General features: G+C 39.1%; 1 protein-coding gene across 13 annotated transcripts in view; it reads right to left on the bottom strand.

The window, feature by feature from the left end:
• The window catches only part of GREB1L (GREB1 like retinoic acid receptor coactivator), a 191,182-nt gene that overhangs the window by 46,260 nt on the left and 126,497 nt on the right, over positions 1 to 18,425 (bottom strand). For 11 of the 13 annotated variants that reach the window (XM_072998833.2, XM_072998841.2, XM_072998838.2 and 8 more), the window contains 7 exons: positions 16,085 to 16,270; positions 11,878 to 12,204; positions 8,346 to 8,474; positions 6,797 to 6,931; positions 4,007 to 4,204; positions 1,908 to 2,088; positions 418 to 610 (listed from right to left, as the gene is read on the bottom strand). In XM_072998833.2, coding sequence (XP_072854934.2) covers positions 418 to 610; positions 1,908 to 2,088; positions 4,007 to 4,204; positions 6,797 to 6,931; positions 8,346 to 8,474; positions 11,878 to 12,204; positions 16,085 to 16,270 — 1,349 coding nt within the window. The remainder of the gene's footprint in view (positions 1 to 417; positions 611 to 1,907; positions 2,089 to 4,006; positions 4,205 to 6,796; positions 6,932 to 8,345; positions 8,475 to 11,877; positions 12,205 to 16,084; positions 16,271 to 18,425) is intronic. The other 2 variants (XM_078392603.1, XM_078392608.1) reach the window with 1 other exon arrangement.

Below are 18,425 nucleotides of genomic sequence, written 5' to 3'. Positions count from 1 at the left end.
TCTATCTGTTGAGGTCATCTTGTACGCTGATCCTGCCTTCTGAGGTATTAGCTATCCTTGTCACTTTGGCGTCACTTGCAGATCTGCTGAGCATTGCTCTGTTCCTTCACCTAACTCAATTATAAAACTAGACAAGTGAAAAGTACAGCACAAATTTCTGAGAATAAGTAAAGTTGGCACCATTATTGAACAATTTCTGAGCCTATTTACAGCAGAGGAAGCAACTGGCAGTTGCCAAGTTGTGTCCTGTACAGAACATGATATGGATCCTCCCCCTTCTGGGTCAGTATCTGAATTCATCTGTAAACTTAACTACATCAGCAGGAAAAAAAATTACATCTAGAGACAGAAAATGTTAAAACAAGCAGGTAAACACTTCTGACCACTGTATGGCATTTACAACACTCAGACTCTTACCATGTTGCCAAACTGTATCCAGTGCACCTCATTGGCAGAGCTGATTCTGGACTGCTGAGTTTGAAGAGTATAAGGGAAAGAACTCACTTGAAGGACAAGGAGATTGAAAGCTTCAAGAACCTCTCTGCAGTTTATCACTCTATCTGCAAGTCCGTTGCTGGGCTCTCCATGGGACACAGAGTTTGAGAAGCTACTACCAAAAAAGAGAAAACCTGCAGTTTTTCCTGGCCTTTTTTAATTTATATTTTCACATTCTCTAGATCAAAGTTGAAAGGATTAAAATAATAACTAAAGAAGTCACTTAGTTCACAAAGAAACAAGAAACAGAAAAACAGTGTGTAACTTCACAGATCAAGGAATGATGGCTTAATGTTCCCCATCCACCCTGCCTTAGGGAAAGCAGCAAAAGTAGTTTCCATCCGAACTCTGGTGTTGTTGCTCTTAGAAATTGTATGGAGAGTGTTTGTGTTGCTTTTAGCTATACTGTGCACTAGGCAATCACAGAATAACTGAGTTCGAAGGGGCTTATAAGGCCATCAAATCCAATCTCCTACTCAGTGCAGGGATCCAGATCAAAGTATATCTGACAAATGGCTGTTCAATTTTCTCTTGAACACCTCCAGCACTGGAGCGCTCACCACCTCCCAAGGTAATTGGTTCCATTGTCATACTGCTCTAACAATTAGGAATTTTTTCCTGATATCATTACTTCGTTTCCTAATTTTACAGAGTTTTCAAGTGTTTGAGAAGGCACTGCATAAAATAAAAATCAAAAGTGGAGGCTTCCATGTGGGGAAATTAAAGAATGTGCTCCATCAATTGGTTCATGTAACAACCTTGGTGCCCATCATCAGCATCCCAGAACTATCAGCTCTAGGATCCAGTATCTCAGTGCAGTCAGAAATGAAAAGGCATCAGACAAAGCAAATGAAACATACTATTTGAAATGAGCAGGCTGCTCATAGAAAACTCTAGTGAAGTGAAGAAAAAGAATGGTTATAAAAGTAAACCAATGGATCTAGCAAGTTGCTCATGATATGCAATATGGCATACAACTATGCAATATTTTGCAACCTTCACTCAGCATCTTTTTGGAGTATGTCATAAGAAAGCACTTGATTGTTTTCTAATACAAGTAGGAGTGACACCCTACCTGCATATCAATAGCAAATCTTTTTGTTTATGATCAAGATTTTTGGCAATATTAATGCCGTATCTCCAGAAATATTGGCCATGTGTTTATTACAAGAACCATGGAAATAAATACAAGCTACTGAAGATCTTTCTAAACATAAAACATGCAGATTTAGGAACACAAATGGACATTATAGCCACAGCTGCTCATTTTTTAACACAAGTAATTGTGTCTCTAAAACATGTCTGGCAAATATACTTCGTACTGTGATGCACTGACCAGAAAAAGACTTTTTATTCTTTATATAGTCATGAAGTATGTTTAAGGTTGTTTTACTTTACTTTAAAAGAATTACCTTGTGAAGTCCACATGGGCATTGTCATGTACCAACACAAAGAGTGTGTATGGATTCTGCTTCACCCGCCTCATGAAAACTTCAAATTTGGTTTGAATTTCATTGTCTAGCCGCACCACATATTTTTCAGCTTTCTGGTAAGCTGTTCCATTTTCTTCAAGGCCCAAGTCTACAAGAACACCTAAGGGAAGAAATGATGGGGCAGAGGCCTATTTTTATCCAAAAATAGGAAACACTAAGGGACTTTTTAAAAAAACAAAACAAAACAAATTGGTATATTCGCGAAGGCTTTCATGGCCGGGATCTAATGGTTGTTCTGGGTTTTTCGGGCTCTTTGACCATGTTCTGAAGGTTGTTCTTCCTAATGTTTCGCCAGTCTCTGTGGCCGGCATCTTCAGAGCACAGAGTGTTGTCCTCTGAAAATGCTGGCCACAGAGACTGGCGAAATGTTAGGAAGAACAACCTTCAGAACACGGCCGAAGAGCCCGAAAAACCCAGAACAACCAAAACAAATTAGATTAATAGCTGAGATCCTGTTGCTTAGTATAGTAAATTGCAACCAGAGTAGGGCCACAGAATCAACGGAGCTTCAGAGGAACGGGCTCATCAAATCCCCACATATTCAATGGCTGAATCCACTTGTCATTCACTATGCTAAGCAACAGGATTTTAACCAGAATATGATAGATTTAGAGAACTAAATGTTAGCTGAGCTATCAAGCTTGCTTAATTGGAGTCCCTCTCACGCTTTCTTTTTTGCTTTCTCCCAATTGTTTGTAAACACACACACACACACACACACACACACAAAAGGATATAGACCTTTCTTGCAACGCAATTTTTTTCTTTTCCTCACTGGCAACGATGGCAAGGAGATTTTGATAAGAAATCTTGCACTAGTAAGAATAATGTTTTGTCCAAATAGAATGGAATAAAATAAATAATTTTATAAACCCAGTTTGAGGAAAATTGCCTGAGTTCTGTGTAACCTTTCCTGGGTTTTGCACAGCACTGTTCTGGAAATTGTACAAATTACCCAACTTTGGAAAACCTCTTAATTAACATTTTGAAGTCCTAGTAGGGTTTTCTTCCATTTGGCATATTTTTTTAATAATCAGCTGTGCTTCCTGTGTATATATGTCTGGATTGTGTCTCAAAGCGAAAGGCCAAGAGTGATATTTGACAGAAATTATACAGGGATCTTGAGAGTGGAAAGAGACCTCTTTCACTTTCAGTTTTGGGATGAGGAATCTCACAGGGCTTTAAAATTTCTTTTGGAGGTGTCTGCTCTTGAGAGAGTTTAAATTGACAAGAATGAGCAATTTAGTGAGCATTCTTTTCATCTCTCATATACATCCTACATCCCAGTAGAGGAAAGGGCTGACAACAATGTGTGTTTGCACACACAATCTCCTCAGTTTTTTAATTCCAAAACATCTCATGATCAGCTTTAAAATGTGAAATCTCCAATCTCAAACCAACAGAAAAGGATTAAGTGGGATGTCCAGTAGTCAGAGCTTTCGTTTCCCATGAGTAGTATCCCAAACCTTCCCAGGAATAAGGTTGCTGAACAGTGAATAAATATTTAGCACTATTTATTTATTTATTTATTTATTTATTGGACTTATATACCGCCCCATAGCGCTACAAGCACTCTCCGGGCGGTTTACAATTTTTTAATTATACAGGCTACACATTGCCCCCCCAGCAAGCTGGGTACTCATTTTACCGACCTCGGAAGGATGGAAGGCTGAGTCAACCTTGAGCCGGCTACCTGGGATTTGAACCCCAGGTCATGAGCACAGTTTTATATAAAGACATAGAACCCATTTTGTTTTGGTGAAGAACTGAAACTAACTTGCCATATAGTTTTGATTTTTCTAAGACGGAAAATACACAACCCAAGTCTCATATTCATTTACATGAGTACAGTTGCAAATGATGTTAAATACTAAAATCTTCTGCATGTAGATTGGACCTTTGCTTGTTTAATAAATACAAAACTCCATTAATTCAATGGAAACATATATACATATCTTGCTGGATTTAATATATGCCTCCACCCCACTCCACCCCCACCCCACCAATCTGTTTCCTACCTGATTGTCGAATCCGTTGAAGGGTTTGTTGGACCAGCACTTCTGAACGGGGGACCACCACAATGAAATCTACTTTGCTGAAATGGCCCAGATCTAGGCTTTGGTTTCCACTGTCTGCTATGGCACACACTTGTGACAAGAGCTTTCTGGCAATTGTGAGCTGTGGCTGATAAATTTGGAAGGTTTCACTGTCCAAATCTATGAGAAAGAAGAGTCATAGTTCACAGACATTTGAGTGTGTGTGCCCACAACTCTTATACAATAAGGTTATGTCCATACAACTCACTGTTGACAATAACATTATTCCTGTTGAACAGGCAGAAGCCACGGAAAAGGATTTCAGCCATTCTAAGCCATTCTGGATCTAAAGATTGGGAAGAAGCCTTGTTTATGGAAGGTTTGTACAAATAAGGTGATTTTAACTTTAGGTCAAATTCACTGACTACAATGATGAGTGTCTATCATTTCTTAGGTTGAGGGTTAGATACTATTTGTCCGTCTTTGCTGAGTGTCATTCTATTAATTTTTCACTGAAGCATCTTCTCACTTTGGTTGACTTCTACTTGCTCTTCAAATTTTTTGTCTGCTTCTTGAAGATTAATCATGGATCAGCAAAAAAAAACAATTAATTTTTATTATGCCTAGAACATTTATATCACAGCATTGGAAAATGAAACACACACTGCCTGTTGGTTGTTGTGGGTTTTTCGGGCTCTTTGGCCGTGTTCTGAAGGTTGTTCTTCCTAACGTTTTCCCAGTCTCTGTGGCCGGCATCTTCAGAGGACAGCACTCTGTGCTCTGACCACAGAGACTGGCGAAACGTTAGGAAGAACAACCTTCAGAACAGAGCCAAAGAGCCCGAAAAACCCAGAACAACCATTAGATCCCGGCCGTGAAAGCCTTCACGAATACACACTTCCTGTTACTTGCAACTCTATCAGTATATGAATGTATGGCATAACGATGAAAACTTTGTACAGATTTTTTTTTTAGATTTTTACAAATTTATCAACTTATTAAAAACAGACACTCAAAGAAAATAAAATTTTAGGTTTAGAAATATATCTCTTGTATATTTCAAGAGGAGCCTCATGGCATGAGGATTAAACTGTTGTACTGCAGCCAAAACTACTCATGACCCAGGTTGAGTCTCAGTTAGTCAGCTCAAGGTTCACTCAGCCTTCCATCCTTTTGAGGTCAATAAACTGAGTTCCCAGCTTGATGAGGAGTGGGGGTGGGAGCAATGTGTACCCCGAATAATTAAATTATAAACCACCTAGATAGCGATTCCTTTAAACGCTATGGAGCAGTATATGAGCAGTACACTTTTCCTTTGTGTAAAAAGTACATTTGTATCTAAAATTAATTAGGATCAACGGAATTCAGTGTGTACAATGAAAGACAAAAAACAACTACTTTGAAAAAACAATTGATGAAAAAAACTTGTTCTGCTACACCAGGTCCCACACAAAGTTAAGGAGAGCTCCAGTTCTCCTTGTTTCTTATTTTCAGAGGGGAAATGATGTGTGGCAAAACAATAACCCACTCATCCCAACTGTAGTCCCAATCTATTCATGAGACTCATAGAGCTCCCTTTCGTTACAAAGAAAAGTAGCAGATCCCAATGCCATTTTAGCAAGCATGCTTAGTGTGACATAATTTGGTCCAACTGCAGCTATAATAATGGGTGGGGCACACTACCTGCAGGCCAAAAATGTAAGATAGACTCAAAATTTCCGTAAGGATTTTACTGAATTTAGGGCTGGAGTCTCACAGAAAGCAACCCTTCAAGGGTTTTTAAATATATATATATATATATAATGAAATGCATTACATTTTCAGATTGCTTTCCACAAAACCCACTACTTTCAAATATGGTTATTTTTTTCTACATTCAAGAATATGTTTTTCTGACTAAAGAAAGGTGTGACAATATAAGCCTTTATTCTAAAAATAGTGCTGGTGTATAATTTTGAAAATATTACTCTGTTCCTCCAGTATGTTTAAAGAGAAATTCATATATATGTAAGATTTTAAGCTTTTCCAGTTGTTGTCACACAGAACTACCACAGCTTTGACAGCAAAATTCTAAAAGTAATTGGGCTTTTCCCACCTCCCAAGTTCATAAGACATTTTTTCTGACGAGCAGCTTGGGAGTGGCGTATGCCTCACCCCCGCCCAAAGTTTCTGGTGGGTGCAACCCTACTCTGGCTATGAGTTCCATACAAAAAACAAGAAACAAACAAAAACCCTAAGATTATTATGAAGTACAGCCTCTTTTGGTTATATTATTTTGTAATCAGTAGCCTAGAATGCACTCATGTGCAAAACTTCTGATTTCTTCCATGTTTACACAATTTGTGATTTTGTAAACAACTTAAGGTGAAGAAAAACATTTATCAGCTTTACTCACTTTGACTCCATTGACAGAGTAAAATTTTCCTCAGCATCACTGAGCCCAATGCTTCCCTCAACCAGCAAATTCAGTGTAAACCTATCAGCCAGATTATGTAACTGTGGAACTACAGCAACACTAGTTGCAAAATACAGTCTCTCTTTATCACATTCTTGTATGAGGGGTGAGCAACATATACCTATCCAGAGGTTGCTGGATTACAGCTTTCATTGTCCCTCTTCACTGGCTATTCTGGCATAGCCTGATGGAAGTTGAAAAACACACACAGAAGGCCACAAGTGGACCATCCTGTCTTCTATTATGTGATTCCAAGGCATCAGCTAAAATGTGGCTTTTGACATAAACCAATTCGAATTGAGAGAGTCAACCCTTACCCAATTCCTGGGAGGAAACCATGGCAGCCGCTTCTTGAGATGACACACATTCATTAACATCTCCATTGAATGGGATTACAACATTATCTCCTCGTCTCTGCTGCATTGTCTCTAGCAACTTGTCCAATTCATCACCTAGTAAAGAATATACCTTTAGAATGTAAGTGCCTTTAGAACATATCCCTTTCAAAATTTAATGAGAAATATGAAAAAGGAAGACCACGCCATACTTAATCTCCATCCACTACAAAAACCAGCTCTGATAATTGAATGCTTAACATAAAGTTGACCAGAGAAGTCCTAACTGTTCCTTTTGTGCCAGAGGCTATAAATCCTTAAAGAGGTAAGAAAAAAGAAAAAAAAGTAGTGTTGCTTTCTTCTGCTCCTTCCTGGAGAGAGCTTCCACAAATGATTCTGGGCGACTGTTGGTTCCCCCACACCAGCAAGCTATCTTGCTATATTAAGAATATGTTTTTCTGACTAGTGTTAAGACATGAGCCTGTATCTTACCTTACAGGAGGTAAGATACAGGCTCATGTCTTAACACTAAGGATACTTCTTACATCCACAAGAAACTGCTGAAGGAGGTTATCCAAACGTATGGAATAATGTATTATAAGACTGCCAATATCACCTACCTCTATTTCCCCTTGTCATTGGATCTCTAATGGACTTGATGGGGATTTGCTGGTTGCTGAAGAAACATTTCAGCTTGCTTGTACTGTATGATTCTTCAACACAAGCTTCACAGAGAGCTGTCCAGAGTGCTACATTCTTTGAGTTGACCTTGACTGACCAGAACCTGACCTTTGCTTTGATTGATGTTGCCTTATCAAAATGTAAATTTGAACATGATTGATGTTGTCTTGATAGAACTTGTTTAGCAACTCCTGCTACAGCTAGAGCCTTGTATAGCTTGAGACTGCTGCCTGGGACTCAACATTCATTCAAGAGGCAAGTAAAGGCACTTTTATTGAGCTATTCAGGATATGCCTTGAAGGTGCTGTATTGTCATTTCTGCGCCTTTTCTTTTTTTATTATTATTCATAAACCATTCTATAATATTACATAATCTTTCAAGAAAACTGGTGATCTTTCTATACCACCTTGTGTCACAATGTGACATAGAAATGTAGTTAGTAAGCAAAACATCACATTACAGATTTTCTTCAGTCTAGAAAGAACCAATGATGGATATATATACCAAAATTGGAGGGGGAGCCCCCACTGCACAAAATAAGCACTGAGAGAACAAAAAAAGACATGATTTCAAGCAGAAGAGACAGAATACATTTCCTTCCTTACTCTTTCTGATGTTACCCCATCTACATCTGTATTGTACACAGAGCAAACTTGAGACAGTTTTCTGGTTTCTCAAAACCACAATTGATTTATCTTTCAAAAAATGCCTAGCAACGTATCTCAAGATAACATGAAAGCGGCTGTACATTTAGTCAGGAGGTCATTTGCTTGGTCTTTATTTTGATGTGTGAAAACAGTCAGATTTATATCTCAGAAGACTTTAAATCAGAATCTTATATTCACTTACCTAAAGATGTGTTTTTGAAATGTGATGCCAAGAAACTAACTTTCCCAGTAATAAGCTCATAACTGATCTCCTTTAAAAACTCACTGGTGGTAAGCATGCTCTCTGCCAATGCTCTCGACTGATACTGACCTAAAAAAAAAAGGATGAAGAAAAATCACAGGACATCATTCAATATAAAGATTTGTGTTTTGGCCCTGTTTTTTTTTTAAATAAGCTGAAGAGAGACCAAGTGAGGGGAATTTTAAAACATAACTTAAAATATAGTATTGCTTCTGATGTATAATCAGTTTACAGTATAAGTAATACAAGTTTTAGCTTGCAAGGTAGAGTTGCAATTGTGTGGTATTTGATGCAATAATTGTGTAGCCCCATGTTAGCTTACCCACAAATTATGCATTTATTTATAAATAAGTTCATTTTATGAAAAGATGTAAAATCCCTAGAAATGGGGGTAGCGAGCCAAGAAATTCATATATCATACTAAGATTAGAATCCTGTATATATTTGTTTGAAAAATGCTCCATAGAAATCAGTGGGGATTATGACATTTATAGAAGTGCATTTCTGAAAAAAAATTTAAACTTATATCCACAATGTAAGCACAGTAATACTGGTTGAAATATGTAGTCAGTTGAAAAAAAAGGTTGTGTTTGCTTTCTAACTTGTATGAACAGCAGGACCATGTAAGCAGGAAGAGTTCAAGAGTGTTGCGCGTCTCTTGTGAGAGAGTCTGCATACTTGCAAGGGCAGTACTGGAGGAGTTCTGCAAATGTAAGGTGGATGATAGGGCACTAGCCTCCAAAGGCTTTCCCAGGATGAATAGGATCACAAAGAAGCCTTGGGACATGGGGTCTAGGGATCAGAAACTTTTAATTATCAATGGAGGCTGTGGCCGATGTTGTAATCAATGAAGGACTTCAGCCAATAGGTTAAAACAGATTAATTATTCTGTGAGCAGGTCCTTTCGCATCATTTGCCTGCTATTCCTCAAAGCCAGGTTGACCTGTGAGTGTTCCTCTAGTTAAAAGAAGTCATGAAGAGCGAGGGGTGACATATGCTCCCAAAGGTCAGGGATCACAAGTAAACATGGAACAGTAACTGTATGAAGAGCTAAAAATTGCCTCCATTAAAACGTTTCTTCTTCAAAATACAGTGGGGTCTTGACTTGAGAACTTAATCCGCATTGGAAGGTGGTTCTCAAGTCAAAAAGTTCTCAGGTCAAATCTGCATTTCCCATAGGAATGCATTGAAAACCATTTGATCCGTATCTGCTCTTTTCCGTCCATAGAAACTAATGGGAAGCTGCTATTCTGCCTTCGACCACTAGAGGGGGATATTTTGTTTCTTTTTTTCTTAGGTCAAGAAAGGTTCAGGGAAGGCAGGGAAAATACAGTCCAGGCAGGACAGTACCAGGCAGTCCGAAGACTGTCTCCCAATCCACTCTCTAAACGCTGGGAGGAGTGAGGAAGCAGACAGGCACCCTTTTCACTGGCCAACAGTTAACTGAAAGTTCACATTTTGCCCTTTCCCTGCCTCCCACGTGGTTTTTTTTTCAGTTCTTAACTCAAATTTAAGTATGTAAGTCAAGTCAATATTTTCCTATGAGAGCGGTTCTTAAGTCAAAATGTTCTTAACTCGAGCCGTTCTTAAGTCAAGACCCCACTGTATACAAATTATTTCCCAAAACTGACATTTCTCATAAATTGGAAAATTATGAGATTTTGTGCCCCAAATTCCATTTTAAATAAAGGAATAAATTATAAACAAATAATTTTCATCTGCATCAGAGCCAAACTAAAGCCAAACAACCAATTTTGGTTTATTTTTCGTCTAGCATAAATTAAAAGAGAAATCTTCCACAGAACTGGACACAGCACTTAAGTTCTTGTATTCTGCCATCAGGCAACTTTCACACATACCCAGCACACAGACTGGCACGGTTCTGGCACAACTGGTGTGAAACAAACAAACAATACAAACAAAAATTAAACACCTTGCAGATGCTACCAAGAAATAGTAGTTACCACTAAGTGCCTACCATTCCCCACCATTATGTGCAAATGTTCTGAAGCAACAGTATGGCCAGGCTCGTGCTGAAAGTAGGGAATGGTGTCTGCTGGCTTGAAGCCACAAAGGTGAGCTCTGCTACTGGCAAGGGCAAGTTTCTCCCATAATTAAAGAGTCACCAGTGCACCTCTTGCTTTTTCCAGCTGTCAATGGGAGGAAAAATGGAGGGTCATTTTAACCCCTACCATGTTCTTGACCATCTTCAAGGTAGACATATTTCCTGGCTAATGTGAAACAGCCCAGGTAACACTGTTATGCAATGTCCCATTTTCCAAGATCATCAGAGAACGGGCTGTGTGCTTGCTCCCCAATGGTCGTGTGTCCAGAATTCCACCACACATTTCCACTGCAACTAAAATTATGTCAGGGAATTCTGTAGCATATTTAGTCCTTTGTTCAGGATGAACCACTGCCCAAAGAGATTATTAAAAGAGAATACCTCACAGAACCTCTGAGTGTCTTCTGGATAAGAAAAATTGGAAGACTTTATGGAATGCATGATATACAGTATTGGACAATTTCTTCTTGCAGAGAGAATATATTGTCCTAAATATATTGAGGTTGACAAAAACTGTTTAAAATGTGGCTCTAGTAAAGAACATTTATATGGACAAGAATATTGCATTGTACAAACAGTAAAGTCTTTGTCGTGTTCTACTAATAAGCTTCCACTCCACTCAATTGCCAAATGAGCTTTTATACCAGTTGTTTAAAAACTGATCCAGCAACTTTAGGAAAGGTGGGCTGATCCTAAACAGGAAATGCAAAGATAAACCCAAGGTGTATGTGTACAACCCTAGAGTCTGTGATTAAGATAAAGTTAAGATGTCACCCAAGATCACAGGAAAAATACAAAGAAATACAAATAGTTTAACCTTAATATTTGAAAGGAAATGCAAAAGGAGTACTGACATATAGATGTTTAATAAGTACTCTGTTGTTATTTGTGAATCCAGTGCTAATATTGTGACTGCATCTTATATCAAGACTAGAGATGGGGGTATTCGTATATGAATACGAATATCCCTGCACAGGTGGTATTAATGAGGGTCCAGCCCCATGGAGCCGGATGGATCACTCACCAATCCACCGTGGACGCGGATGGCGCAATTCTACGAATGGCTCCGCAGCACATGATCCACTCGCCACTCCTGGCAGGAGGTGTGAGGACAAGACTTGCTACAAGGTCAAAGAGTGGCGAGCAGATTGCACACTGTGGAGCCATTTGTAGAATCGTGTCTTCCACGTTTGCAGCAGATCGGTGAGTGGACCATCCGGACCCATAGGGCTGGACCCTCGTTAACGCCACCTGTGCAGGGATGTTGGTATTCATATACGAATACCCCCATCTCTAATCAAGACATCAAACAAGTCCATCCAATTTCACCTATGGAAGTTGGGCCAGTACAACTTATCAGCTTATTTATATTTGGTCTGTAACAGTCTACAGAGAAAAAGTACCCACCTAGAACCATGACACAGAACTCATTTCCTCTTATCTTCGATGTGCAGATGGTGACAACATAATCTGGCAGCCTCTGCGGGCACTTCATTTCACTCAGAGATCGCAGCGTTTCTGAAATGCCTTCAGCTAGAGAATTCTGAGTGATCACCACATGCACCATGTCCTGGGAGACGCTGGCAATTAATCTGGCAAGCCATGGGAGTTGAGCTGGCGACAAAGAGATGCACTGTGCGCTCATTTGTAAGGTCTGCTCTCTTAGAGCAAATTCCTGCATAGCCTTCAGCATGATCTGTTCAAATTCTTCCCTGAGAGGTATTTTATCAGGACCTGCAATTTTAGTAAAACAAAGACTAAATATGTCATCGAAAGCTTCTTCCCTCAGATCAACTTACTCTGTTACCAGGTAAGTGTATTGTCAAAATAATTACAAACTACAAGACTCAGGATATGGTGTTAGTTGCAGTGAATTTCCTTAGTTTAAAAGAAAGAAAAGAAACCACATATGTGTAGATCTGGCCACTAAAAGAGGAAAGAAACCTTTGGAGATAAGAACTGGCCAGAAGAGATTAGGCAGAAAGAAGATGGTAATGTGGGGATTAGAACATGTGGCTTGGTTTATTTATGAGAATGCAGTGGGAGCAGTTCCCTCTGCAAGCACCTTTTCACACTGTGATCCTGGCACTGCAACTAGCATGCTGGCCTTTGGACTAGTAAAGCCACTCCTTAAATATTTCACTTACAGTATTTTGGAAGCCCTATTAGAATTGCTATAACTTGTTTCCAACTTGATGACATATAACACACCACCGGATTTTATGCATGTACCAGATTTACCCAAAACTGCACTTTTGATACATACAACAGAGGGGTTTTACCCACTAACTTTATATCATATTGACTTTTTGTTGTTGTTGTTCTAATCTGTGGCGTTGCAAAAGACTTATGTAAAATTTCAGTTCACTTTAGACAAATCAAACAGTTAATTAGCTTCAGAGACGATTAATTTTGGCAATTGCCAGTTGCTGTTCCCAGAATATCACAGCAGGCATTTACTAGCAGGTTACGAGAAAAATTGTCAACTGCTAATACATTATGTTTAAATAACAAATAGCATGAAGATTTACTTCTTTCACAGAACATGGTGAGATTACCAAACATAGAAGCTATCTGCTTCCTGCGTTTTAAGAAACCTGAACACAAGTTTCAGCTCTGTCCTATTGATATCAGCAAGACTTAAAATTGCTTATCTTGGCTGGAGCATGTTCTGTTACATAGGAAATATCTTTCCTACAAGGGTTACTAAAACTCTTACTAGAACAAAGTATTATTTTGGCTGGGCTGCCAATGTGTGTTTTTCCCCATGCTGTTCCACCCAAATAGTTGCAGGAGGAGATAATATGAAGCTTCACACTGGGGAAAAAAAGGATAAGAGTCTGCCAAAAAAATCCATTATTGTATATGCAGAGTTTCTAACACTTATTGATAAAAACCATAAATATTGGTAGAGAGGAATAGAAGGTACCTAAACAGGACCAAGGACAACATTGGCTCTTAGATGCTGAAGAGCACAACAAGCTGGAGATGCAGCTGGTACAACACAAATAACATCAAAAACAGCAAGATCAGTCAATTCTTGTTGTGGAAACAGCTAACTAAGAGATTTTGCTCATGAAAACACTGAAAGGCAAAACACATATTATATACAAGGGCATGTTTAAAAAAAGCCTGAAGGTTTTTGTTTCTTTGCCTTTTAACTGAAAAGAAGCCCTAGGGGCTCCCATTTTGACCAGGTAGCACAGGTGGTGTTTAATTTGTCAACATAGTGAAGTGGCTGCCTTCTTAAGCCACTTCACAATATATGAAATTGACAGAGGAAGTTGCTGGACCAAAGAGGGCTGCTTGAAGTGATTTGCCATTTAGATGCAAGGATCACACCGAATGGCATATCGGGCCTCTACCTGACTTTATACAACCCTGTTTAGCCCGCCCAGGTCACTCTTAATGAGCTCATATAGATAAGCCCAAAGTGAGCTGATGAGAAAAAAAAAAAACACATTTACTCAACTTGTTAAACTTTGATCACAGAATATGACTTTTTTTTCACATTACAGTAAAACGCTGGTATAGAAAGAATCCCATAGGGACTAAAAGAAAATTTAAAAAATATAGGGTCAAAGCAATTCTAGAACAAGTGTTCTGACATTTATTTCCATACCACCACTGTTTTGGGCTAGTACAGTGGAGCCTCAGCTTATGAACATCCCTAAGTATGACCAATTTGAATTAAGACCAGCTCCGGCCGCAAAATTTTGCTTCTACTTGCAACCGGAGCTCCCACTTATGAACAGAAAAAAGGCAGGAAAAAAGGTGGGAAATTCAAATTTCTAACTGTAGGTGGTGATGAAGCGGCTTCTTTGTAGCTCTTTCACCCCAGCAGTTAGAGTGTGTGTGTCAGAGGAGGCTTGGGACCGCCTCCTTCTGTTTCTGAGTGTGCATGTGTTTGCAGGGAGGCTTCGGGCTACCTTGTAAGGTAAGGTGCTGTTTTCTGCTTTTTATAAACTGTTCCGGGTGTTTTTGCAGCATTGTTTTGAACTGGGGGTGGTGGTTATGTTTCTGTGCTGTGATGGGTCTTAGGGGATGTTTGTTTTTTGGTTCCCCCCCCCATTTGCGATGGGTCTTGGGGTTTTTGTTGCTTTTTGGAGTGTTTTTTCTTTGGGGGTTTACTTGTTTTTTTGGTTCCCACCCATTTCCAATAGATCTTGGGGGGGTTGGTTGTTTTTTTGGGGTTCCCCATTTCTGATGGGTCTTGGGGGGTCTCCGTGGCCCAGTCCTGCGAAGGCCATGGACCAGCAGCAGGCCATGAACCGGGGGTTGGGGACCCCTGGGCTAGGAGATCACATTTTCTCCATTCCAATGTTTGGTAATAGCACCTTGGTTTTAAACCTTTGCCCAAAAGATAAGACTGCAAAGTGCAAACCTGAGGGTTAGAGTAAAATCTCAAGTGAACTGAGAGAGCATGTTGCAGATGGTTGAAAACTCTCCAGCACACTCTTACAAGAAATATGGCAAAGGGGTTGTACAAAGTCTAAAACATTCACTGGAAAATAACTAAACCTACTAGCAGAAAAAAATAGCCTGTGATTAAAAAAGTGAAATCCTTAATAATTAAAAGGAATTGAGATCTTTGCCTCTGGAACTATGCAAATTAGCTAGCTTTGTATAGGATTGGTCTTCAGCACGTAAGCAGAGGATTCTTCTGAAGACTGATTTTACAAAGTCTGCCCCAGTCATTGTGATATTAATGTGCTTTCAGCTCCAATGGGCCTTCTGGAACATCTGTTTCTGACGTCTACTAAACTAACTTTGCCCCAGCTTTAGACTTTTGTGTGGAAACAGTAACCATTTTAATCAAAATCACTTTAATTTGGAGCACATTTCTTTCAACAAGGAGAATTTAAATAATATGGCTTTGCAACTCCAGGTGACATAAAATGTTTCCCAGGAAAGAAACTCTTTTAAGACATTTGGTGGAAATTCTTAGTCACTTCCAAATATGATCCTAAGTAATGAAAGCTAGTGGGGACAAGGTGGCCGTGGTGCATGTGGTCGTGAAACATTATCGCATGCTATTCAATTTACAACACAGTTCAAGAGCCTTTCAGGTCTCTAACATTAACCATTAATACTTTTTAAAAAATAGTTTAGCCATAATAAAGAGAGTTGTCTCTAATCACCAAGGAATGGTGGTGCTTTTCCAATGATAAGTGAAGCAACTACCAGGTAATCAGAGGTTCATTCTCATCCTAGTAGATATTTATTCTTCAAGGAGTAAGGAGTATGTGCTTCCCCGAGTGACTGTTTTCCTGTCTGTCAGCATTACTTTAGGGAGAAAAGGAAGTGCTATGATGTTACCTAGGACAGAAGAATGGCAAGAGGAACAGAACCACTGCCTTGACGAGGGTCTCTGTCACTGAAGATTAGATTGTAAAGGTAAAACTAGATCCCGAACTCAAAGGTGAGACAGTATCCCATAAATGCTGGTAACTGAGGGCAGAGTTATAGACATCTTGATATCCAGCATCAGGTACAGAAGATGACACGATTTACTACATAAAAATGAAGTCCAGAGGGCATAACATGAGCAAATAGCAGTGATTTGTAGAAAATACTATTTACATATTTTAAAAGCTATTCATCTTTGTCTTACCTAGACGGACAAGATATTGTATTGTTAAAATAACCATGTTCTCCACAGTTAGCAACTGACTTCCAGATAGTCCAAAATTATCCAAATCCTTGCTTTCCAGCTGAGGAATCTTGTAGCAGTTCAGCAGCAATGGACTTACTACAATGTCTCCAACGTTCCCATAGAAATAGGGTAAAGTGCCATAACCTTCAAAGAAAAACAATACAAATACTCATCAAACACCTGTGAATTTTTTTTGCAAACAGACATACATTCTAATCAATATTATTAGCCGGCATCCAACAGCTAATTTGCACCTGCATAAGCAAAATGCCATTAAGCCACTGTGGAAAATTGTCACTGATTAACAACATGCTGATAACATAATAGCATTTCAACATGTCAGTACATACCACCTTAAAAGTGAAATGGGAAGTTGCTTATAATCTGGTAGATGAAACTAGAGGGCAAACTCATATGGAAAAAGGCACTGAATGCTATTTGTTTTGACCTGAAAAGCAGTTTTGAGGAGGTGTAATTGTGAGTGATGGGGAAAAGACTCTTAAGCCTTTCTCAGCTATGTCTGTTTTCTGCTTGATGTAATTTGTTCCTCCATGGTTCCAGATTCAGAGATTTACCCCTTATCTCAAACTGGGGAGATGTTAGTTTGGTTCACATTTTGATACAAACTGAGACAGACAACAAACGGTTCAGATCATAACACATTGCAATCTATGATAGATATGCAGATTATATTTTATGATAGATAAATCAATCTATCCATTTATGATAGAGATACGGACAGGATGTGGTGATGGCATCTGGCCTAGATGTCTTGAAAAGGGGATTGGACAGATTTCTGGAGGAAAAGTCCATCACAGGTTACAAGCCATGATGGGGATGTATAATCTCCAGACTTAAAAGGAAGGTACCTCAAAATACCAGATGCAGGGGAAGGGTATCAGGAGACAGGTATCTAGTTCTCTCATGCGCTCCCAAAGGCATCTGGTGGGGCCACTGTGAGATACAGGAAGGTGGACTAGAAGGGCCCTTGGCCTGATCCAGCAGGGCTCGTCTTATGTTCTTATGAGTTACAAATTAAGTGGAATTCATATATTAGCCTGTTTGCTACAGAGACATTAGGAGAATGGTGAGAGACTTGGCTTACTGTCCGCAAACAGTCTATGATTGGGCAAAAGTCACGATTATATTTCATTGATTAATGGTGCACAGAATAACACTGGTACTAAATGTAAAGATATTATTTTAAAATTTCAAATAAATATTTGTAGACATACACACATATTCGTCATTCAGGGGTCAGAATATCTTGCTACTTTATTCATACCTCAACTTCAAACAAAAAATTACACTTGTTTTCAACGTAACAGCATTTTTTTAGACAGCAAGGAGGACTGTAGTGAGTGGCAGAGCACATGCTTTGCAGAGAGACAATAATCTGGCTATCAGAAAGCACTTTTCTGTGTTGCTACACAACACTTGGTTCCCTACTTTCTGGGTTTTAGGAAACGTGTAAAATCTGTATTATTTGAAGAGGCCTTCAGAAACATCCTACACCTTTGATATCCTAATGAATCCATGAACTACAGTGGGGTCTTGACTTGAGAACTTAATCCGTATTGGAAGGCGGTTCTCAACTCAAAAAGTTCTCAGGTCAAATCTGCATTTCCCATAGGAATGCATTGAAAACCATTTGATCCGTATCTGCTCTTTTCCGTCCATAGAAACTAATGGGAAGCTGCTATTCCGCCTTCGACCACTAGAGGGGGATATTTTGTTTCTTTTTTTCTTAGGTCAAGAAAGGTTCAGGGAAGGCAGGGAAAATACAGTCCAGGCAGTACAGTACCAGGCAGTCCGAAGACTGTCTCCCAATCCACTCTCTAAACGCTGAGAGGAGTGAGGAAGCAGACAGGCACCCTTTTCACTGGCCAACAGTCAACTGAAAGTTCAAATTTTGCACTTTCCCTGCCTCCCACGTGGTTTTTTTTCAGTTCTTAACTCAAATCTAAGTATGTAAGTCAAGTCAATATTTTCCTATGAGAGTGGTTCTTAAGTCAAAATGTTCTTAACTCGAGCCATTCTTAAGTCAAGACCCCACTGTAGATGTTGATTTTGATTCACTGTTGCCTCTGGGCTCATTTTTTTGGAGGGGGGGCTTGTAATTTTTTAAAATCTCATTACTTATGTCTTTATATGTTGGGGGGGGGTAGTTATGTGTTTTATTGCTGCTAGCCACCCAGAGTAGTACTTGGTCACTAGATGGGTTGGATAGACATGTGATTAAATAAATAAATAAATAAATAAATAAATAAATAAATAAATAAATAAATAAATAAATAAA

This window comes from Pogona vitticeps, chromosome 4 (assembly GCF_051106095.1).
Source record: "Pogona vitticeps strain Pit_001003342236 chromosome 4, PviZW2.1, whole genome shotgun sequence".
Classification (NCBI taxonomy): Eukaryota; Metazoa; Chordata; class Lepidosauria; order Squamata; family Agamidae; genus Pogona; species Pogona vitticeps.
The sequence above is the reverse complement of the archived record's forward strand: the minus strand, read 5'-3'. Positions and strand labels throughout refer to the sequence as shown.